The 22,961-nt window shown below is 47.9% G+C and overlaps 1 protein-coding gene across 11 annotated transcripts in view; it reads right to left on the bottom strand.

Annotated features, from left to right (window-relative positions):
• LOC121689321 (probable E3 ubiquitin-protein ligase HECTD4) overlaps positions 1 to 22,961 on the bottom strand; it is a 70,821-nt gene that overhangs the window by 10,177 nt on the left and 37,683 nt on the right. For 5 of the 11 annotated variants that reach the window (XM_042069024.1, XM_042069031.1, XM_042069027.1 and 2 more), the window contains 32 exons: positions 20,200 to 20,389; positions 20,008 to 20,089; positions 19,510 to 19,712; positions 18,262 to 18,397; positions 17,836 to 18,018; positions 17,524 to 17,688; positions 17,216 to 17,385; positions 16,805 to 16,920; positions 16,553 to 16,656; positions 16,105 to 16,266; positions 15,675 to 15,823; positions 15,413 to 15,492; positions 14,768 to 14,931; positions 14,291 to 14,528; positions 13,731 to 13,867; positions 13,428 to 13,554; positions 12,850 to 12,981; positions 12,368 to 12,504; positions 11,973 to 12,133; positions 11,386 to 11,567; positions 10,891 to 11,096; positions 10,366 to 10,496; positions 9,824 to 10,029; positions 9,012 to 9,191; positions 6,963 to 8,497; positions 6,488 to 6,695; positions 5,881 to 6,104; positions 3,826 to 4,004; positions 2,925 to 3,028; positions 1,308 to 1,434; positions 497 to 687; positions 1 to 13 (listed from right to left, as the gene is read on the bottom strand). The exon at positions 1 to 13 is cut by the window's left edge and continues 134 nt beyond it. In XM_042069024.1, coding sequence (XP_041924958.1) covers positions 1 to 13; positions 497 to 687; positions 1,308 to 1,434; positions 2,925 to 3,028; positions 3,826 to 4,004; positions 5,881 to 6,104; positions 6,488 to 6,695; positions 6,963 to 8,497; positions 9,012 to 9,191; positions 9,824 to 10,029; positions 10,366 to 10,496; positions 10,891 to 11,096; positions 11,386 to 11,567; positions 11,973 to 12,133; positions 12,368 to 12,504; positions 12,850 to 12,981; positions 13,428 to 13,554; positions 13,731 to 13,867; positions 14,291 to 14,528; positions 14,768 to 14,931; positions 15,413 to 15,492; positions 15,675 to 15,823; positions 16,105 to 16,266; positions 16,553 to 16,656; positions 16,805 to 16,920; positions 17,216 to 17,385; positions 17,524 to 17,688; positions 17,836 to 18,018; positions 18,262 to 18,397; positions 19,510 to 19,712; positions 20,008 to 20,089; positions 20,200 to 20,389 — 6,322 coding nt within the window. The remainder of the gene's footprint in view (positions 14 to 496; positions 688 to 1,307; positions 1,435 to 2,924; positions 3,029 to 3,825; positions 4,005 to 5,880; positions 6,105 to 6,487; positions 6,696 to 6,962; positions 8,498 to 9,011; positions 9,192 to 9,823; positions 10,030 to 10,365; positions 10,497 to 10,890; positions 11,097 to 11,385; positions 11,568 to 11,972; positions 12,134 to 12,367; positions 12,505 to 12,849; positions 12,982 to 13,427; positions 13,555 to 13,730; positions 13,868 to 14,290; positions 14,529 to 14,767; positions 14,932 to 15,412; positions 15,493 to 15,674; positions 15,824 to 16,104; positions 16,267 to 16,552; positions 16,657 to 16,804; positions 16,921 to 17,215; positions 17,386 to 17,523; positions 17,689 to 17,835; positions 18,019 to 18,261; positions 18,398 to 19,509; positions 19,713 to 20,007; positions 20,090 to 20,199; positions 20,390 to 22,961) is intronic. The other 6 variants (XM_042069030.1, XM_042069032.1, XM_042069034.1 and 3 more) reach the window with 3 other exon arrangements.

Raw genomic sequence — 22,961 nt, 5'->3', positions numbered from 1 at the left:
TCCACAGGAACACCTGCAAACAAACAAACAAACATACAAACAGTGAGGATACTACAAGGACAACAGTCTTTCATTATTCATTCATTCATTCATACATCTGTGTGTGTGTATATATATATATATATATATATATATATATATATATATATATATATATATATATGCATGTATGTACATTATATTTATATGTCTGTCTGAATTAAGAATCATAACATTGATCATGCACACTAGCACCAGTAGATTAGTAGATTGCTGTGGAGTTTATCAGCTGCTTCCTTATCCTGTTTCAGTAGGACATCCTGTATATGGTGAAGAAATCAACAGAGTGCTCATGCCCTCCAGTAAGAAGATGGGATCAGTGTCCAGTGTCAGTGTCAGTGTCTGAGTTGTGTGTGTGTGTGTGTGTGTGTGTGTGTGTGTGTGTGTGTGTGTGTGTGTGTGTGTGTGTGTGTGTGTGTGTGTGTACGCACGCGCACGCGTGCGTGTGGAGTCTTACTGAGGAGACAGGCCACGCGAGGGTCTGCGGCATCAGTGGGGTCCAAGTAGACTTCGTGGGGATGCAGTCGGGCAGGAGTGATGGCCAGGTGGCGGCACAGGCGGTTGATGTATTGCACCAGTGCCACGTCCATCTCCAGTGTCCACTTGCGGCTGGCCTTCTGAGCGTGCCGTGCATCAATGCACGTACACCTGCGCACACAATACGGAAGGAGCATAGGGTCAGTGTCTTACAAGTCAACTGAATGAAAGAGCAGGCAGAGTGTGTATCAAATGACAAGGCAAGCTAAGATCATCATATCACCACATCAGCAAGTCAACAGATCAACTCATCAACAAGTTAACAAACTCAGTTGAAAAAAAAAGTTGTTCAACTGTGAGTTGTTGCCGGGTTCTTTGTACTATGCAGTCCATCCGACAGAGACTGCTGTGGCATGTCTCATAAGGGCTTAGAGTAAGGGTGAGAGTGATTTAGACCCACAACACACCCACAAATATCTGCACATGGTTTTAGCAACATCATTAGTGCTAAAATGATTCCTATGCATTAACTCCAACTTGACTCAAATAAGCACAGCATGACACGGCACTCTCTACTCTATAGGCCGGCTCTATTCCTGATGAGTCTGTATACACTTATGTTGACTCTATTAGTCTATTAGTTATGAGTGACTTTATGACTGAACAGGGTGTACCGTTTCCCAGGACTGGACAACACACACACACACACACACACACACACACACACAGTATCATGTGTCCTGAATGATGCGAAAGCGGAATGTGGGTCATGTGGAGGGGCTGAGGCTGACCTTTCAAAGTGGAGGTCGTAGCCGCAGGCGAGGATGGCCCGCCACACACTACGGATGTCCTGCTTGGCCCTGTCCACTGTGAACTTCTGGAAGCCCTCAAGTGTCAGGTACTTCTCCTCAGGGACTGCTGGGGGGGGGGGGGGCATAATCATGTGTAAGGGCACAGAAAACATAGCACACAGACATGTTTTTTCACACACATGTTCTTCATGTTCTCAGATATCTAGGTACTGCCAGGAAGCAGACATAAACATATGCAGTTGCGCAACATGGCCTTTAGTGAACACACAAACATATTTACAGTCTCATTGAGAAGGGAAGGTCCGATGCACTGTGAGCTTGTAACAACGCATTACAGTATGTACTAACTTGACAAAATGTAACAAATGATCACTTCATTATGTAACAATCTGCTGCATTTTGTAATAAACTGCTTGAATGCAATATGTAATAAAATTTCCCGCATTTTGTAATACGTTGTTACATATTGCGGTTGTTATTACAAAATGCGGGCGTTGCAAAAAAAACAATTGATGAAAATGTAACAGTATGGTGCATTATAAAATAACAAACTGAAATTGACATCTTCATTGATAAAAAAACATCATAACAATGTGCATTTTACTCAAAATAGGACAGTATGTCAGGACAGAGGACAGAGGACAGTATGTCAAACTATTGCTCAGCTTACAGTACATCGTAACAATCAACTTTTTAACTTTGGTTGTGTTCATTTAAACGCAAAAGGGGTTCTTTTGAATGAATAAAGACTTTTGCAATAAACACAGTCAGATCAGTCGTGAGATCAAGTTCGCGCACAAAGGTAAGTGTTTCTGAAAGGCCTAATTAACCAAATGATAGAACTGACAACTTCATCTCTGTCTTCGCTCAATCAACAGTGAAGAAAAGACATGCAGCAGTTCCATTTTTTTGATTGGATGATCATGACCATTTGCCTACTGAAGTTCTCCAGAAAATACATTGTTGCCAAATATAAATAGAAACATGGCAAAACCACAGTAATGAGGAACTCTGCCCATTGCTCAAAAAGGTTTTCTTACGCATCAGTTTTAGCCTCCTGTGCGTTCCATGAGAATCAAACCCATGTTCTTGGTGTTGAGAGAAAGTGGAATAGAACATTATGTCCAATACTTTAATATGTTGGTTTAATGTTCTGCATTATGTCCAATATTCCAATATGTGGTTTAATGTTCTGCATTTCTCATTAGTGGGTCCCTTTGATACTAAAAGTATGATTCTATGTAATGACTGTATGATATCTGTACTGTCCCTGTGTATATCTGTGTGTGACTGTATTTAGAGATAAGCGGGAATATTATGACTTTGCAGTGTTTCACTGTTCTGCATGGCTGCGTCAGTAGCTATCTGCTCCGGATTGGGTCTCTCTTAAATCTATGGTATCAAAATTACCATCAGTGTTGATGACACCTTGGTCTACTAGTTGCTCTGCCAGTTCAACCACAGGATCCCTATATACTGTAAATGCCTACATCAGTCTATTGTCTATAAGAGGCAAGTTCAAGGTGAGGTTTATTTATGTGGCACATTATCGTACGCAAAGGTCATTCAGTGTGGGCAGCAGGGTTGGGGATCTACCTTCGAGCTTCTTGGCGGGGGACTTCTCCAGGTCCTTCTCGTCGGGCCGCGCCTTCTCCGGGGACTTGGGCTTCAGAACCGGCTTCTTCTCACTCAGCGCCGTCCTGGTGGGGGAGAGACAGATATAACCTCAACACGTGGGAGGATCCTTTTCTGTCATTTTTACTATTTTTCTAAGCAGGCCACAGGATGGAGCTTTATAATTAAAACTAAATGAGTGCTAATCGCACATGGGCACACACACTCATTACACACTAAATATGCAGGGCTACGTGACATGAGGCACACTTCATCATAATGGAGTTAGACCAACAATGCCCCCGCCATGCAACCTGTAATAATTATGGAGTCTACTTCTATGGTGGCTGACTGTTAAAGCAATTCATGAATTTGGGGGGGGGGGGGGGGGGGGGGGGGGGTGAAACCATGTTTAAAGGCGAGTTTGCAATTCTGATCGAATGCGTTTTTTGGACAAATGAAATGCATCATCTAAACTCAAATGAGAGACGAACTCAGACCAAGCCATAATTATACAATTTTAACCAAGAAACATTTTAGATCCAGCGTCCAAAAGCACAGACGATAGGGGTGCAAATCTGATCGACTGTTGACCTCAAATGTCAACAACCTTTTTACCAGAATTGCAGACTGCACCTTTAAACCATTTAGCGGAGGGATATGAACGCTTCCTCTGAGTAGCAGAGGAGAAGGAGAGGGAGCTAAGGAGGAAAAGAAGACTGTTGAGGAGGAGGAGGAGGAGGAGGAGGAGAGGGAGGAGGAGGAGGAGGAGAGGGACGAGGGGGAGGAGAGGGAGCGAAGGAGGAAAAGAAGACTGTTAAGGAGGAGGAGGGGGAGGAGGAGGAGGAGGAGGAGGAGGAGGAGGATGGGAACGGATGCATACATGACCGGGTCTAAAACTGCAGAGGGGTCGGACCTGACGCTGTTGAGCACGGACTTCTCCTTGCTGGGCGGTTTAGTGATGGCCCTCTTAGTGCTCACCACCTTGCCCTGGTGCTGCTCTTTGCCTGCCTTGCTGAACTTGGTCTTGTTGGGCTTTGCTGTGCCGTACTTGCGCAGAATCTAAAGGGAAAAAAAACACAATCGCACAACATATCGACACAAAACTGTCAATTGACATGTTTTTCATTTAGATTTGGATAACCATTTGAGATCTTACAGACCTCAGTGCTTATTTATGAGCACATCAACAAAGCAAATAAATGTGGTTACAACACAAAGAACACACGTCCAAAATACCCACAAATCAATTTTAGAAAGGTTGTAGAATACCAAGGCACTCATCTTCTTTGTAGTTAAAATGCCTTTATTTTAATGGGCACAACATAATTAAAACACTTCGACGCGTTTTGGCATGAAGCCTTCGTCAGGAATCAGGAATCAATGAAAACATCAAACTGTCTCTGGAGTTTGACAAACAAAGCATTTGCTTTCTGGATTTAGAAATATACAAAGATATGGAAGGTTTCTTACATTCCACCATCTATAGAAAACCTACCTCGCAACACTATTTTGCATGCAAAAACCATCCTAGACATTTAAAGGATAACATACCCTACGGTCAATTCCAGAGACTGAAAAGAATTTGTGATGAAACTGATTCTTTTGAGGTAAAGGCAAATGAAATGGAAAATAGATTTATTCAAAGAGGTTACAAAAAGAAGTCCAGAGTGCTAAGCACAGAGCTGAGAACCTAGCTGGGAAGTCCAGACAAAGTTCTGGGAGAGTTTTCTTTTCCACAAGGTTTAGCACTGAAGCAAATCGCATTAAAAACATAATCAGAAAAAACTGGAATTTATTACAGTGTGACGCTTCTCTGAGAAATGTTTTTCAAGAGCCTCCTGTTCTCAGTTTTAAAATGGCTCCTACCTTAAATGACAAACTTGTCCACCGCTATCTACCACGACCCTCTAAAAACACTTGGCTGTCAAAGAAACCACAAGGTAGCTTCAAATGTGGTCATTGTAATCACTGCCCTACTGTAGTTCAAGGTAAAACATTTGAAGATACATAGTCAAAGAACACATGAGATGCAGCATTTTATTAATTGTAAAACAACATTTGTGATTTATAAACTGGAATGTCCCCTCTGTAATGTTTTTTACATCGGCAGAACCAAACGAAGGTTACAAGATAGAGTCTCAGAGCACAAATATGCGATAAGAACAAAAAATGAGAACTATCCAATGGCTCGTCATTTCAAAGACAAGCACAATAGTGACCCTGCTATTTTAAGAGCTATAGGTATAGATCATATACCACAAACAATGAGAGGGGGTGATAGATTGAAACAATTAAACCAGCGAGAGAGCTACTGGATTTTTAAATTAAAAGCTACTTTATATCCAGGTTTAAATGATGAGTTGGAATATTGCCATTTCCTGTAAACACAAATGTTCTATTGTTGTATATGTGTATTGCATGCATGTTTTTTGTTCTCTAAATACTCTTCTATGTCTGTAGAGATTGTGGAATGACGCCCCCTGCTGACCACCATCAATACCTGTTTGTTTTTCTGTTTTTCTGTGGGTTTACCTTTGTAAATGAGGGGTTTGCCATTAGCTAATTGGTCCCACCCACACACCTGAGAACACTCATGGAATTGATGTCTTATTTCAGTGTGCCACACAAGAGACTGCTCACTTCCTGACGAAGGCTTCATGCCGAAACGCGTCGAAGGGTTTTAATTATGTTGTGCCCATTAAAATAAAGGCATTTTAACTACAAAGAAGATGAGTGCCTTGGTATTCTACAACCTTTCTAAAATGAACTAAGCCTGTTACCAAAGAGCACCATCTTTACAAAGTTTTTACAAAGTTCCTGGTAGCACTCCAACTGGACTTGATTCTACCCACAAATCAATGTTTATACAGCCAATATTAACACCTGGAGCGTAGGGGACTATTTTGTTGAATATGTTGGCAGACGCCTTGACTACCTGTGTGAGCTGGTCCTCGAGGACTTTCTTTGGCGGCCGCACGTGGGTGAAGAAGACGTGCAGCAGGTTGCCTGGCGTCTGGGAGTTGATCTGCTCCTTGCTCAGGTAGATGTCGCTCACTTTAATAGGCTTGGTGGGGGTCAGGCTGAGCATCTGCTCCGAGAGCACGCAGCTCTTGAAGATGTCCGTGAGGACGTCCCGGGCACCGGGAACCAGCTTGTCACCTGGACAACACAGGAGCAACTTCAGCCTGCGGGTCACACTCAACAGCGCGGTAATGCAAATGAAACTGTGAGGTGTGACATCTAATGCAACCACTTTTATTATTATGAACTCTCCCGTGATGCTGTCAACAACAACAACAACAAAAAAAACTACTTTTTGATGCGTGCACCGAACCAACATGTTCAGTTTCCAAACAGATTTATTTCTGGTTGAAATGCTCAGAACAATATCTGGAGCGTGAACCAGAATGGAGTTCTCTATTTGAGGAAAAGGTTTATAGGATATCTCTATTTGTACTATAAAATACTATTCCATGAAGGTTCAGTGAAATAAGGCAGTAAGTAACTATGGCCTTGATGGATGCACAGTGTAATTAACCAACCTCGGATGGTCTTATCCAGAAAGTAATCCTCAAGTGCGGAGCTTCCCTGGGTGTCAAACAAGCTCTGGTTGACGCTGGAGGCGGTCAGAATCTCCTCATTGGTCATCTCCATTAGCTCCTCCTCCCCCTCCAAGCTGGACAGGCCAATCAGGTCACTGCTGTTGAAGAGGCTGGCACGGATCTTCTCCACCTTGGCACGAGCTCGAACCTAGAGGTCAAGAGGCCAATGATGTCAATGAGACCTCCTTACATGCAGAATAAATTATTCAATAAGGACAACTGAGGTTCTAAAACAGTGTAACCTTTCCTATGGGCTAATACAAATGCAGGTCTAGTGAATGATTAGTGAGTGCTTAGCATGCAACTGATAAACATCTCCAACAGCCAAGGCAGAAATGCATGAACATTTTGTGCAAATCTAACCACTCCCATAAACGTCCGACAACATACACAAATTCTCACCACGAATGCTCACCTCTATGACTGCATATCCTTTAATGGGGCGGCTCAGGCTGGCGTTGTTGTCCAGTGAGGTGACCGTGTACATGGAGCCGGCGTCGGAGCCCGAGGCCGTGTCGGCGCTGTCCGGAGGCTCGCCCAGACTCCCGAGGCTGCCCAGGCTTCCCGTGCTGCACAGGGAGATGTCCAGGCTCTCCTGGCTGGACACGGTGTGCGGCTCCTGACCAGGCCCCAGGGGTGGAGGCGGGGGTGGAGGTGGCGGAGGGGTCGGGGGAGGCACGGCGTTGGGTGTCGCTGCCGTGGGGAGCTCCTGATCGACGGAGAGCTCGCTGGCGGTGCGTGACACGCCACTCCCGCCCCCACCCCCGCCGCCGCCCTGCGAGGAGCTGCAGACGGACGTCTGGCTGGTGGAGGCCGAGGCGGTGACGCTCATGGCCGGCGTGACGCTGCTGGAGCTGTCTGGACTCTCAGCCCGACCGCTACCGACGCCACCGCCGACACCAACGCCACAACCGCCACCCTGAGGCCCGGGGCGGTCGCCGGGCTTTCCGTCCAGCGTGGAGCCCGAGGAGGTCGAGCCCTTGGGCTTCTTGGGCTCCTCTTCCTGCAGCGGGATGAAGATCTCGTCCTTAAACAGTCCGCCGTGGCCGTTGCAGGCGCGCCGGATGGCGGCGCGCACCGCCGCCTCCTCCAGGTGCGTGGGCACCCCGGAGATGACCAGCAGTCGGCCGTGGGCGGTGGGGCCCACCAGCGCCTGGCAGGCGTCGGCCACCGCGTCGCCCGTCACGCTCAGGCCCTGCGGGTCCTTGCTGGCCAGGTGGCGCATGATGATCAGGAGCGTGAGGCCGCGGTGGAACCACAGCATGTCCTCGGGCTTGCCGCCGGCCATGTTGAGGAGCGCGCTGTCGCTCTCCGAGAGGCGGGCACCGCCGCCGCTGCTGCCGCCGCCCCCTCCGCGTTTCCCAGAGGCCACTGCGGCCGCCACCGCCGAGCCGCGCTCCCTCTTCAGCTTGACCTTCTTGCGCTTGGACAGCAGGCTGGGGCTGTGCGGCGTCTGGCCCGGCGACGACGAGGACGACGACGAGGAGTCGCTCAAGTTGGGCGCGCTGGCCGACGTCAAGGTGCTGCCCGGGCCGACCATGCTCACTCCGCCGCCCGTCCCCGAGCCGCCGCCGACGCTCAGCGGCAGCGTCACCTCGGCCACGGCCAGGCACACCTCCATGAGCGCGTGGAAGTACGTGGAGAAGCGGCTCTGCTCCGAGGCCAGGGCCACCGCCGCCGCCTGTCCGCCCGTCGACCCCCCGCTGCTCCCACCACTCCCGGCGGCCTGCAGCCAGCTCTGCGTCTCGCGGTCGTACAGCTTGCGCATCTCCGTCTGCAGGGCCATGAGCACGGCCAGGCACGGGTTGAGCATCAGGGCGATGGAGCTGGACAGGCCCGCGGGGCTACGCCGCTGCTCCAGCTGGTGGATCTTGCGGAAGAGCTCGGCCAGCAGGTGGAAGACCAGCTCCTTGATGCTGGGCGCCAGGTCGGTGGTCCACAGCAGACCGCCTGAAGAGGGAGCAGGGAGGTAAGGGTTAGGGGCAGACAGCATAGCTCACAGATAAGGATGGGTTGTCTTTACGTGACAACATTTCACCTGAGCAGCCAAAGTGGCAACCAAACAAGTTGCAGCTCTTTGTAAACTAAATACACAGTTAGGAACAAAATTATTCATACCCCTGATTTAATGTTCATTTAATGTTTATATATTTAATTGATTTAAATGTTTGTATATAGTGTCATATATACTGTATATATGACAATTGTGACCACCACAACTCACCAAGGTTACAAAGATTAAGGCTAAACTGTTTGCTGTTTGACAAAGTGTTCACTGAAATCAGATGTATGTATCTAGAACACTACACAAAATTAAAGAAGGATGCTTCTTGACTGATCCCAGAATATCATTGACAAGAATTCCTAGCACACTGTTGAGAGTTAGCGCCTCTCCTCCACTGAGCTGGGACTCCTAGCACACTGTTGAGAGTTAGCACCTCTCCTCCACTGAGGTGGGACTCACCAAGCAACTCCACCACCTGCAGCAGCACAGAGGAAGGCACGGTGTCCAGCTCGTCCTCCGAGTGCTCGCTGCTCTCGCCAAGCGTCCAGGTCAGCAGCTGCTCGGCAAACGCCATGGCCAAAGGAAACTCCAGAGGCAACGAGTGCAGCACCAGCACCGTACCAGGAGGTGGCGACACACCTGACACAGACAAATCAATTCAAATTACATTGAAAAACAATTGTTTTGAAAGTCATGAAAAGATTTCCAAAAATGGACCTTCCCATATTCAAAGTGTATAAGAGAGAGAGAAAGAAAGAGAGAGTGAGTGAGTGAGTGAGTGAGTGAGTGGCCCAATCCCAAAGTGAGGCCTGAGGACTAAGGGCTAAAGACTCACAGACTTAATTGATCTCAGGTGCTAAGTGAGTAAGTGTGTGAGGCCACATGCTCAGACAGGTATAAATGGGATTGGGACAGCACATGCTACCATGGCGACGTTTAATAACAAAGATGTTGCTTACACTTGCCGGTTCCATTCTGTGGTCATGTGTCGTGCTGTTGTTTACCTTTGTAATTTCCGGATTTCCCTATGCGTCTCCGCGGTAAACGTCACAACACTATGCACTGTGGGTAATTCTGCGCTGGCGCAGACTCACGGAAAGGTAAGTGTGTCCTCAAACCCTCACGCCCATTGAAATGAGACATTGGGACAGACCTTAAGTATTTCAGGAGAACGCGCTGCAAAGTCCCTCTGTTAGTCCAGACTTTGGGATTGGGCCAATAAGTAAGTGAGTGAGTGAGTGTGACTGTGTGTGTCTGTGTTATGCACTCACCCAGTTTGATGTGGATCTTGTCTGTGGGGATTAGGACAGAGGGGTACTGGTTGGTGGTGGGTGGGGGCGTCAGGCCGGTGTTGGAGGGTGAGGCGTCCAAGGGGTAGCACACGGCCTCCATCAGACTCAGCTGGCCGTTGCGCCGGACCTTGTGGCCCAGTCCGTACACCAGCACCCGTGCCCATGGGGCCTTGTACAGGGAGGAGCTGAGAGCAACACACAGGTCAACAGAGAATGAATATGAGAGCAACACACAGGTCAACAGAGAATGAATATGAGAGCAACACACAGGTCAACAGAGAATGAATATGAGAGCGCTCATCAGGTCCACCCTGCTACCATGAATTTCCCAGGACTTGACTTGACATTTCAATCACTGCACGTGTATATGCTGATTAACATCAATATTTAATACATGTTATAAATTATATAAACTTTTACAGAGTGAACCAATTTGGCTTTGTTCTTTGAAGACTAGTGTGCTACCTGTCTACACCCTGTGCCTGTGAGGTGACTGCGCGTGTGTGTGAATCTAAACTCACTCTTTGCGGCAGCCTAGTTGACTCTCCTTGCAGGAGACCACCACAAACGCAGCCCCAGGGAAGTTGACGTCCATGCTGACCTTGGACTCGGTCACAGGAAACTCCTCCGAGGTGAACTGCTCTGGAGCGTGCTGCATATGTAACAGAGCAGGACGCCGCCATCAGTGAGAGGAGGAGCCAACAGCAATAACACTTACACTGGAACATCATGCTGCAAGCAGGTGCAGTTAAGTCAAGCTAGCATGTGTTGAAAGTCAATATGGTTAATACACCCATTAAGAAGCCGAACCTTGATAAAGGCTGTTTGCCGAAACGTGGGCCTTGAATAAGTGACTTCAAAAAAGATTGAGTGTGGGACTACCCTGTCCTTATTCATAATATCCAGTTCATAACAAAACAGAGAGGACCAGGATTCATCATGTTAAAAAATGCACAAAACAGTATAATCAAATAAACTCAATAGGATTCCCACAGGCAACATTTCACACTTATACCGAAGTGTGAATGAGTGGTGTCTGCTCTGACCTGCAGGAAGCAGCAGATCTGCTTGGTGAGGTCCAGCAGGCTGTCGTCGCCCTGGTGGAGGGCGCGGGTGATGGCCACGGTCAGCCACTCGCGGATGGCCTGGGCGTTGCCCTGGTAGAAGAGCTCCGTGGGAGAGCAGCTCTGGCCCTGCAGATTGTGCAGCACCGACTGGGCCAGCAGGATGGAGCTGGAGCTGATGGTGCCGTCTGCACGCGGGTGGAGGAGCCGGACAGTGATGGAGATACAAACAATATCATTATGTCAATATGTGTAGGGATGTGTGTGTGTGTGTGTGTGTGTGTGTGTGTGTGTGTGTGTGTGCGCATTCTACATGTGCATGAAAGGGTTAGACGTTCGATCAGATGTTAACTCAATACTCCTTCATACCAGTTAGTGATCTAACCCAAACCAAAGCAACAGCTTAGTGTTGAGCTAAGAGTCTGCCGCACTTTTTGGCAACAATGTGGATTTGGAACTACAGTTTTGTGTACTAACCCGGCAGGGGTGGAGCCAGCAGCTGATTGGACAGAAGCTGCAGGTGCTCGAGGGTGATGTCGCGCACGGCGGGGATGTGGAAGAGGCGGGTGAAGGTGTGGGGGCTCTTGGGGGCGAAGATGTTGAGCAGCGCCATGCGGCAGTAGAGACGCGCCAGACCACTCTCACACCTCAGCAGCTCTCTGGAACACACACACACACACACGCGCACACACACACCCAGACAGACCTCACATATCACACTGGCCATAACGTAACAGAAATACGACAAATACATATCACACTTCACCTAACTTCACCTTTAAGTAGCATCATGCAGGAAGCGATAATATACTAACACAAATAAAGCTGCTTAAAATGTCAGATTAACACAGAAAAGTATCTTTCCCATATGAAATGTCACACTAGTGCACAACTGGATTGGTTGTGTTTGGTGATGGGATCGTAAGGGAACATGTAATATGTGATGTAATGTAACATAATGAAATTGAAATGTAACCTAGAAAGCAGTCATCAGAAAAATGTGACTTGTAACCAGTATGTGTGTGGGTGTGTTTGAGCTGCACTGTGTCCAGGCTGTGGGTTACCTGTGGATCTGGATGTTGCTGCTGTCCAGAGACACCAGGCCATTGGCTGCAGTTCTCCGAGAGCCTGCTGGGGGGCGCTCCAACATCTCAATGGGGTACCAGTACCTCACCAGCACCCCCTCGCTACGCAGGTACGTCTCCACCTGGACCAGCTCATTCACCTGAAGATACGCACACGGACAGGATAAACACTTATAAACGGGACTCTTGATAATGTGTTCCCCTCACTCTGGCCTTAACACTAGATAAATAACGCTAGATAAATAACGCTAGGTAAATACTCAGTAGCGTGCTGTTGCCTGGAACTAATTGGTATTTGGTGCTTAAATCTGGAAGCTACCAGTAAACACTCCACCACCTGCCCCATGAAGTTTCCTGAAATGACCAGATCTTACCGAATCCACATCTAGGACAACCCCGTGCAGGCCAAACGTTTTGAGCATGCCCCTGATGGCAAACTTGGGCAGGGCAGTGCTCCCTGTTGAACTGCTAGTGTTGTTGGTGTCTGGACACCGGATCACCACCATCAGACCTGAGACAGATAGACAGACAGACAACATTAATGACTGCCACCAATTAGAACGATGACTCTATAAAGGTGTGTGGGATCGTTCTGTAACTGTGCATAAGGAAAATGCACCAGTGTGTCCGTATATAGAACAAGAATTGCATTATATTGGTAATGGTGTTATGTTAAATTGAGTTATTGAGAATATCACAATAAAATTCCATTTGAACTTGAACTGCACCCAAATGTGTGTTAAAGTTCATGTTTATATGTTCCAGTATGTGTGCCAGAGTTCATGTTTATATATAGCTGTGTATTGACGTATGGGACTTTTGAACAGCACATGTGTGTGGTTTGTGTGCTGGGCACCTTTGCGGACTTTGTCGATGGTGAACTTGTTGGCCTCTTCCTTGATGTCCTCAATGGTGGGCAGGTAGAGAGGGATGCCCCCGTTTTCCTCGTACAGGAATTCCACTGTTTGCCTGGCGATGTCCACCATGCCTAGCAAGCAAACACACATGGTCAAACTCACATGGTCAAACAAACAAAGGAGCACCTGGTCAAGCAAGCAAGTTCACGTGGACCCTTTCTGCCTAGTAACACCAGAAAAAAGTTTGTGCTGAGTCTAAAAATAGAGTCCAAGAGTATTCAACAGAGAATTTCCAGACAAATACTGATTGAAAACTTTGCCTTATGAGGGTCATCCATAAGCCCTAGCACATCTAGTCTCTCTGTCAATCACCGCAATTCCAGTGAAGCTGGAGCTGAAGCTAAACTGTTAGCATCTTAGTCCTTGGAAAAAGTTTTGTTATTACAAAAGCTACACTTTGTGTTGAATTCACATGGGGGAAAAAACCCTCTTGGGTGACAATGACAGATCCTGGGATAACAAGACGGTGCTTTTATTTGTAAAAGTATGGTTGATGGGTCAAATGTGGCGGACTAACCGAGCTGGAGGGCGCCTTTAATCTGATCCAGGCCGGACTTCCTCTCCGCCTCGTTCCTGAAGCGCCGGCGGATAGTGGGGAACACCTTCGTCTCCCAGGCCTTCACCAGCAGTGCATAATGATCCTCCTGAGACACAGTCACAGTGAAAGAGAGAGGGAGAGATAGACAGAGAGAGAGACAGAGAGAGAGAGAGAACAAAACAGGGCGGGTGAGAACACTTCGTAAGCCACACAGCAGGCTTAGTGGAGATGATATCTCTTCCTACATAAGTGACCATTGTATGGGACGAGTGACTTCCTCACCCTGGGCATGTCCTCATCGTCCTCATCATCGCTCTCGTCGTCGGCCAGGGGCGGGGGGTGCGGGTCAGGCCCAGAGGTCACCAGGTTCTCGTAGCTCAGCTCCACTTTGTAGTGACAGGACGCATCACTGTTGTACTCTGTGGAGAAAACAATGCAGACACAGAGGATTCTTACACACACTCATGCCTTGTCCTGAAACACAATGTTATCCTAAAGTTTGCATTTTTACAGCAAACAGCCATACTAGTCCCATACCAGTAGCCAAGTGACTGGAAACTGACAATACCAACATCACATTAATACTGACTTTGCACACCATCTTTCATTGACCACAAATAATAATACACAGTTGAACTGCATGTAGACATGAGAATGATTCATACAGATAGATCAGTAACTATAAGGCCTATTTGATATCAGTTACTCTTGGTAAAGTTGGGTAAGAAAAAGGCTCAATTGTTCAGATGGACGGCATGCTATAAGGCCTATTTCATATCAGTTACTCTTGGTAAAGTTGGGTAACCAAAAGGCTCAATTATTCAGATGGACTGCGTGCTCACGTTGCTGGGTGGACGCCACAGCGGCGATGCGACATGGCGGGCCATGGGAGCCGGGGTCTGATGCCACGCTGGTGCCAGCGTCGTTGTCACTGTCAGAGGCCATGGCGAAAGGCAAGGCCTCGAAGTTGGCACTGATCTCCTCGGAGAGGTCCACACACAGGTCGGCAGCATTCCGGTGAGCCTGGCCCTCGGCGTACGCAAACGGCCGGCACCCAAAGTTGGCACGGATCTTTGTGTTCTATAGAGACAGAAGGGACTTGAAGGTTGAACTAGCTACTATAAAAAACAGTCGCTATTAATATAGAGGTAACTAAACCGTATTTACATACAAAACATCACGAGATACAAAAAATTAAGACATACATTATTGATTGAAGCAAAATTAGGGGCTACAAGCAAGTATTTACTATGAATAAAATCAAAACATGAGATTATAGTTCCTAAGAGTGTCCGTTGTAAAAAGAGGGTCATGCACACCTTCTTCTGGATATGCACCAGTGGCCACATGCCCCCGGCCACCTCCTCCAGGTAGGGGCTGAGTCTCTGGCCGCAGTAGGTGAAGTACACGCGCCCTTTTGGGGCCTGGCCTGGGGGTGGAGGGGTGCCCTCCGAGCGCTCCCACCCAATACCCGCAACGTCCCCTGGAAAAGGAAGGTTTTAGAAAACATTTTAGAAACAAATTAAGACGCAAAGGGGGTTCAGAGTGCTTCCAGTAGACTTTAAATCAATTAACAGCTCTTTTGTTGCAGGTGTAAATCCAGTGTCAAAAACGAAAAACAAAGGCACTCTGTATTGGAAAAATATCAAGAAGGCTTCTAATAAAGCATGGCAAAAACTGTTTTAAAAACACACGGGCCTATGCACTGTGGACATCTTGGCCTTCTTCACGGTGCCCTGAAGCAGTTTTTGCCATGCTTTATTAAAGACTTCTTTGATATTTTTCCAATACAGAATACATTTTAGAAACATTTTTATGTAACATTCCCTGAGAGAACGTTTAACTCTTGTCTTTAGCTATGAATGCGAGCTGGATAAGTGGGAAGCCTCCCCGGCTTAGCATGCTTTGGTATGGGAAAGGCTGCTGGTTGGCAGGTGGGTGAGAAGGATGCTTTTGAATCTCACCTGGCAGCAGGGCAACATCTAGCCTCACGCTCTTCCACTGCAGCAAACTGGAGCCATTATAGTGCACTGCTCTTCCATTACTGAGAGAGAGAGAGAGAGAGAGAGAGAGAGAGAGAGAGAGAGAGAGAGAGGAGAGGAGAGACAGAAAGAAAAAGATTAAGAACAGGATCGTACTGATTTAGTGCTGAAACAGGTGAAAGAGCGTCTGGAGAAGAAGAGGACGACTAGAGGAAGTGGCTGGCGAGAGAGAGGAGCAGCGTACTTATGGAAGAGGCAGGTGCCCACGGGATTAGTCCACGCCCCGTCCCTCTTCTCGGCCTCGGTGGCGAAGCCGAAGGACACGATGGGGCCACTGTCATCCTCGGAATCTCCATAGGAAACAATCTCGACCTCCCAGTAGAAGGAAGGTGCCTACACAGACACATAGAATGTGTTGGAGTGCAAAGAATGCAGGCGTCAGTATGCGCAGGTTCTGTTAACTGAATTTGAAATATGATTTTACACACTGACTGCTGTCCTAAATGGAAATGTCTTACATGAAAGTGTTAAAATAGAATGATTTCTTATTCCATGAACTCATTTGTGACACATACTGTAATGAGTCTATCCACCGTAAGAGTAGATAGCATTGCATCAAAACAGTACACTGTGTAGTCTGACGGCCGTGCCAATGAGCCTGTCTGCCCTCTTACCTGGACAGGAACAGGTGAGGTGGCGTAGATAAAGGTGCCCCTGGGGAGGCCACCTCCAGCGCTGGGGTCGGCCAGGAAGGTCACAGAGGTCAAGTGGGAGGAGAACATGCAGGCACGGACCGGTGGGAAGACCCGCGATGGACACCAGGTGATCTCCTTTGGCTGGAGAAGAGGGAGAAAATGACCAAATCAGCGTGATGAAAGTTACTCTGGCATGGCCACTTACTGACCAACTACCCAAACTGTTCATCTTTCCCATCTGCATGTAAACTGTACTATGGTTACGAAAGTGGGTCAAAGATAGATGCCAAAGATCGATAGATCAACGGTCAGTCTTGCCACCAACATTTGAGGACTCATTTGAAGTGTTCGATCCATGTTAGAAGTGTTAAGTGTTCGATCCATGTTAGAAGTTAGATCAGAGAGTGTGAGCGAGACTTGTTCTCACCTGTCGTCTGTCGGTCTGTAGAGGGGGAGGTGGGGGGCGAGCGCAGTCTCTGTACAGCATGCGCAGACGCTCACACTGGGACTCCACCATGCCCAGCCGCTCACCTGCACACACACACACACACACACACACACACACACACACACACACACACACACACAAAATGTACCACGGATGATAAGTGTTTAGTGCATTGATGGCGTGCCTGCGGTGTGTGTGTGTGTGTGTGTGTGAGTGTGTGGATTTACTCACCAGGGCTGCACTCCTGGGCCACCAGGTTGAGCACCTCCACGGCGGCAGGACACTGCTGGATAAACTCCTCACAGAAGGAGCTGTCCTCCAGGAGCTGGGCCATCACCAGACACGCCCTGGCAAAACACACACACACACACACACACATACACACACACACACACGTGTTAACAATCATACACACACAAAGTATAATGTATAACCAAAATAAAACAGTGTGTGATGTTAATAAGCTGTGGAAGTCAGCTCAAGACGAGTAAAGTAATAAACACGATACAAAAAAAAGATACAAATAACCACACAAATGTACACATAACTATTCAGTAATCCACCCATGTTAGTATCACTGCCCACTAGCCCGAAACCAAAGGCCCCCTTTGTATTCCCATCTCTCCCCAGGGGGGCTCTGACCTGGTGCGGATCTCAGCCAGCAGCCGCACGGCGGCCATGACGGGGCTGGACCCATCCCCAGAGGCGGGCAGAGACGTGTGGATGGACAGACTGCCCTCTTGTGGCAGCAGCATGGACTGCACCGCCTGCACCACCTTCTCCGTGATGGACAGCTTGTACAGAGGCAGGGCCTGAGGTGGAGCAGTCAGATGCGCAAAATCAGGCAAAAATATGATGCAGATATAATTAAATGCATAAAATATATATTTTCTTGGTTTGATAAAATACTATTCTGGAGCCTGTGGACACTGAGACTGAGGAGGCTGTACCTCTGAGCGTGGGGTGCAGAGGCGTGAGATGGGCACGGTCAGCACGTCCGAGGCCTTGCACGCTCGCCTGTACTCGCAGGACGGGAATTTCACTGTGGCGATGCCCTCCTGCTCGTTGATGGACATGACCACGCCCACGCTTCCCAGTACACCTTTGCCAACCACCTGCCAGAGAAGAGGGGGAGGGAGAGGATTATGGGAAATGTAGTCCTGCATGGGTCGAGTCACAAATCAGGAAATGGAGAAATGATGCATGATGAAGCAAATGGCGACAGAGCGAGCGAAAGAGAAGGGCTCCAGCCTTGCGCTGACCTGGACCTCGGAGCCGATCTTGATGGTCTCCTTGAAGCCTCCCAGGGCACAGAGTGCGGCCACAGCCTGCCGGCCGATGGCCTGAAGGGTGGCCAGCTTGCGTCCGCTGCTGCTGCCGTTCTCCAGGATGCTCTCGGCGTACTTGCCCAGCTGGGGGATGAACATGAGGGCGCGGGACAGTACCTGGGGACAGCAGGAGACCACCACACCATTACCAGCCTGGACCACAGACACCACTGGCCAGTACACTGCAGATGGACAAGGACTGGAAACTACTGTAAAACCCTTTTGGAATGGTTCAACGATTCAGGTGTAAGGCTGTTGATATTTGAGCTCAACTGCCAATCAAATAAATGACACCCCACCCTTTCCGCACATTTACAACACCGGATTGTAACCCAGAAGAAGAACGGTCTGCTCAGGTACCTTCTCTGCGGTGCTGGTCCAGATCTGGGCGGTGTTGGACTCGGGAGCGGTCAGGAGGCTGTGCAGCAGAGCGATGACCTCGGCTGCCATGCTGTTGGCCACGTGGCCGCTGATGAAGGGACGCACCGGATCCGACCTGAGAGAGACGGACGCAGGAGAAATGAACAAGTACACGCTTATTTATCTACTGACAAAGATAGATTTTGACAGAGAGGAGTGACAGAGAGATCTGGAGGGTGGGATCGGGGGAAATGTCCCCATGGGCGTTTGGACCTGAATGTGATACAAACACTGCAGCAGCCTACGCCACAGCGTCCCCAACAACACAACACTGATACAAACACTACAGCAGCCTACGCCACAGCGTCCCCAACAACACAACACTGATACAAACACTGCAGCAGCCTACGCCACAGCGTCCCCAACAACACAACACTGATACAAACACTGCAGCAGCCTACGCCACAGCGTCCCCAACAACACAACACTGATACAAACACTACAGCAGCCTACGCCACAGCGTCCCCAACAACACAACACTGATACAAACACTGCAGCAGCCTACGCCACAGCGTCCCCACAACAACAACAACTCATTTCAATAACGGCCATAATAATCTATGATATGACCTAATATGCTTAGGAAATATTCAAAATTGTATAAGTATATATACTTATAAAAAGTGTATAAGGTGTCTGTTTGGTCTCTGCATTTAACCCAATCGGTGAATAAGTGAAACACAAACAGCACACAGTGAACACACAGTGAGGTGAAGCACACACTAATCCCGGCGCAGTGAGCTGCCTGCTTTAACGGCGGCGCTCGGTGAGCAGTGAGGGGTTAGGTGCCTTGCTCAAGGGCACTTCAGCCGCGGCCCACTGGTCGCGACCCTCCGGTTACAAGTCCAGAGTGCTAACCAGTGGGCCACGGCTGCCCAACAACACAACACTGATACAAACACTGCAGCAGCCTACGCCACAGCGTCCCCAACAACAACAACTCATTTCAATAAGAATGCAGAAAAACCCTCATGGGACACCTATGAGCCCCAGCACAACATTCATATGCAAATAAGAAATCAGACTCTCCATAGAAATCCTCCTTAGATACTCTCTCAAACAAGTGTCTGTACGCAAAAGCAACCAGTTAATTGGGCCACAATGCGTCTTCACACAAAGAGGCTGTTTTCATCTCAAATACTCCCAACGTAACGGAACCCCCTTTTCCACATACACACACACACGCACCTGGCGAGGTCAGCGTTGCGGTCTCTGCAGACGGCGGTCTGGGCGCTCTTCTTCTTGTCGCCGGTGGTGGTGGCTCCGGACGTCTCCTGGGCCAGCGCCTCCACAGGGGGCCCCACGCTGACGATCAGCCCCGACTGGGCCCACTTGTTGGCCTTCCGCAGCGCCGCCGAGGCCTCCTCGGTGACCACCTCACAGCAGCCCGTCTGACCGCACACACGGGGACAGAGGGACAGGTCAGCATAACAGGGCAGGGTTTAGACCTGATGATTTATGGAGTCTAACTTCTGGCTTAAGAAGTAGGCAATACCACTTGCAGTGTAGAAGTGTACAAAATATTATATTAAGTTTAGAAACATGATAAACTTTAATGTCAATACTACTAAGAAGAACACATTAAAGTTATCTATAGGATTGCTGCCCAGGTCTTTTAATTGCTTGATGATTCAGGAGTCTTTCATTGGTGTTAACGTCACTCCCTTTTCATCAGAGGCTGCTCACCTTGGTCATATCTCGGTCCATCTTCACCACCTTCTCCATGTTGGCCCCAGTGCCCAGCCGGAATGGCCGGCCCTCTGAGCTACTACAGGGCGACAAGCAGGCAACAGATGAGTGAAACGGTCATACCTTGACACACAATGGATGTCATCGACAGACACAAAATAGGCGCCACCACGGGACATGCCCCATTACCTGAGAAGGGGCTGCAGAACTTCGTGAGAGGACTGGTCCTCGCGCTTGTGGATGAAGATGGACAACTTGCCGTCCACCGCCTCGCTTTCCTCGCCGGCGTCCTTGTCTGACTTGAGAGTGCCCTTGGGACTGCCGCGTGACAGGCTGGTGTCCGGCTCCGACGAGCTGGGGGATAGCAGCGTCTGGCAGCCTGAGATGAGGCAGCGAACAGGGGTCAGATTACGAGATGCACAACATGCATATCAGGCTAACAAATCATAATAAGAAAAACAATCAACACTGCGAAAGTGATAAGTCACATACTTCTACTTTTCATATATTTTGATGTAATTGTTACAAGTTGCAACAAAACAACTTATGACTGTTGGTGACATTGCACAGATTTTTACAGTGAAAAGGAAGCATGAATTACCCATCTTATTTTTTCTAAGCCTTAAATATGACAAACCGTTGCGAATTTCTACTTTTTGTGTTTTGACCCCGTTCAGAGCATTTTGCAAGCCTACAACTGCTGGTGCTGCAGTTCTTAGTTTTCTGCGACAAAGCAGCAGCATCAAAAATGCATCAGATTCCAGGCATGAAATAGGACACTGCCGGATCAGCCCTCTCTCTCTGTATCTGACACACAACTGATAAATGACTGCAGTGCCACCCCAGACACCGCCGCCCCTGCATGCCTCTGCCTGGCGGGCACTGCCCCTCCTCACTGGGCACTGGGGGTTTCATCAACTAGCCCACTAGTCAAATATTAAAATCACTAGTCAGTGCTGTAGGCAGCAGTCAACTAGTCGTCAACAAAATGGCTAAAGGCTAAACGGGCTAAACATGTTTGGAAGAACTTCACTGAAAATGAGACGTAGTGTACAGCTGTACTGAGCAGTAAGAACACGTCTGCAGTGGATAACCAGCTAGAGATCAAATATCCACTACTAACAGCCACTACTAACACCCACTACCAACACCCTCTACCAACACCCACTACCAACACCCTCTACCAACACCCAATACCAACCAACACAGCTAGCACTAGCAACCACTACTAATGACCACTACAAACACCCAATACCAACACCCACTACCAACACCCACTACCAACGCACACTACCAACCAACGCCCACTACCAACACCCAATACCAACGCCCAATACCAACGCCCAATACCAACGCCCTCTACAAACACCCTCTACCAACGCCCACTACCAACGCCCACTACCAACGCCCACTACCAACGCCCACTACCAACACCCTCTACCAACACCCTCTACCAACGCCCAATACCAACGCCCACTACCAATACCCTCTACCACCTCTACCAACACCCTCTACTAACACAGCTATAATAATAATAATATAATAATAATAATAATAATAATAAAGCTTTATTTGTATAGCACCTTTCATACACAGAATGCAGCTCAAAGTGCTTTACATTTGAAGCATGTAACACAATAATAGTCAGTCATTATCAATCACTTTTCTTTGCTGTTTATGATATACTCAGCAACATATCAAAAATATAGAAAATGACGTCATAAGACTGGCAGCCTTAACCCTCTTACCCCCCACAAGCACGCCATATGGCAACTGTGGCAAGGAAAAACTCCCATATTCCAGGAAGAAACCTTGAGCAGAACCTGACTTAATAGGGGGAGCCCATCTGCTTTTGGCTGGCTGCGCCCTCCAATAGTAGCAGATGTAGAATAATCTGAAAATGTAGTCTACAGGATAAGATGAGTTAACTAAAAGCTTTCCTGTACAGGTATGTTTTCAGATCTTTTTTAAAAATATTTACTGAACTCGCCTGCTTGATGTACAGAGGCAGGGTGTTCCATAGTTTGGGGGCATAATGGATAAACGCAGCTTCTCCACTTTGTTTGTGGAGCACTTTGGGTACGATTAAAAGATTAGAATTGGATGATCTAAGTTTCCTTTGTGGTTGATAAGATATTAAAAGCTCAGAGATATATGAAGGTGCTATGCCATTCAGAGCTTTGTAAGTAATTAACATAACCTTAAAATCAATTCTATAGGAAATAGGGAGCCAGTGCAGTTCAGCCAACACAGGGGTGATGTGTTCTCTCTTCTTAGTCTTAGTTAAAAGTCTAGCCGCAGAGTTCTGTATGAGTGCCAATTTCTTTAGATGTTTTTTGGGAAGACCAGTGAAAAGTGCATTGCAGTAGTCTAACCTGCTAGTGATAAAGGCGTGAATTAGTTTTTCTGCATCTTGTTGAGTTAAAAAGGGCCGCACTTTGGCAATGTTTCTCAAGTGGAAATAGGCTGTCTGAGTAACTTTACTGATATGGGGCTTAAAACTTAACTCTGCATCTAAGATGACACCGAGGCTTGTTACTTTTGGTTTGACCTGGTGTGCCAAGTTCCCCAGATTACTAAGAATAATATCTCGCTTTAGTTTTGGTCCAACCAGAAGTACCTCTGTTTTGTCATCATTTAGTTTCAAAAAGTTTTTGCTCATCCACTGATTAATGGAGGTTAGGCATGCAGTGAGGGAGCAAAGGCCATCTGGGTTAGTTGGCTCCACAGAAAGATACAATTGGGTATCATCTGCGTAGCTGTGGAAGTTTACATTATGTTGACTTATGACGTTTCCCAATGGAAGCATATATAGAGAAAATAGCAGGGGACCAAGGCAGCTCCCCTGGGCCACACCAAAAGGCAAGTCTTGTTTTTCAGATACATGATCTCCTAGACTGATATAAAAATCTCTGCCAGTAATGTAGGTTTGAAACCAGTTTAGAGCATTA

Source organism: Alosa sapidissima, chromosome 18, assembly GCF_018492685.1.
Source record: "Alosa sapidissima isolate fAloSap1 chromosome 18, fAloSap1.pri, whole genome shotgun sequence".
Lineage (NCBI taxonomy): Eukaryota > Metazoa > Chordata > Actinopteri > Clupeiformes > Clupeidae > Alosa > Alosa sapidissima.
The sequence above is the reverse complement of the archived record's forward strand: the minus strand, read 5'-3'. Positions and strand labels throughout refer to the sequence as shown.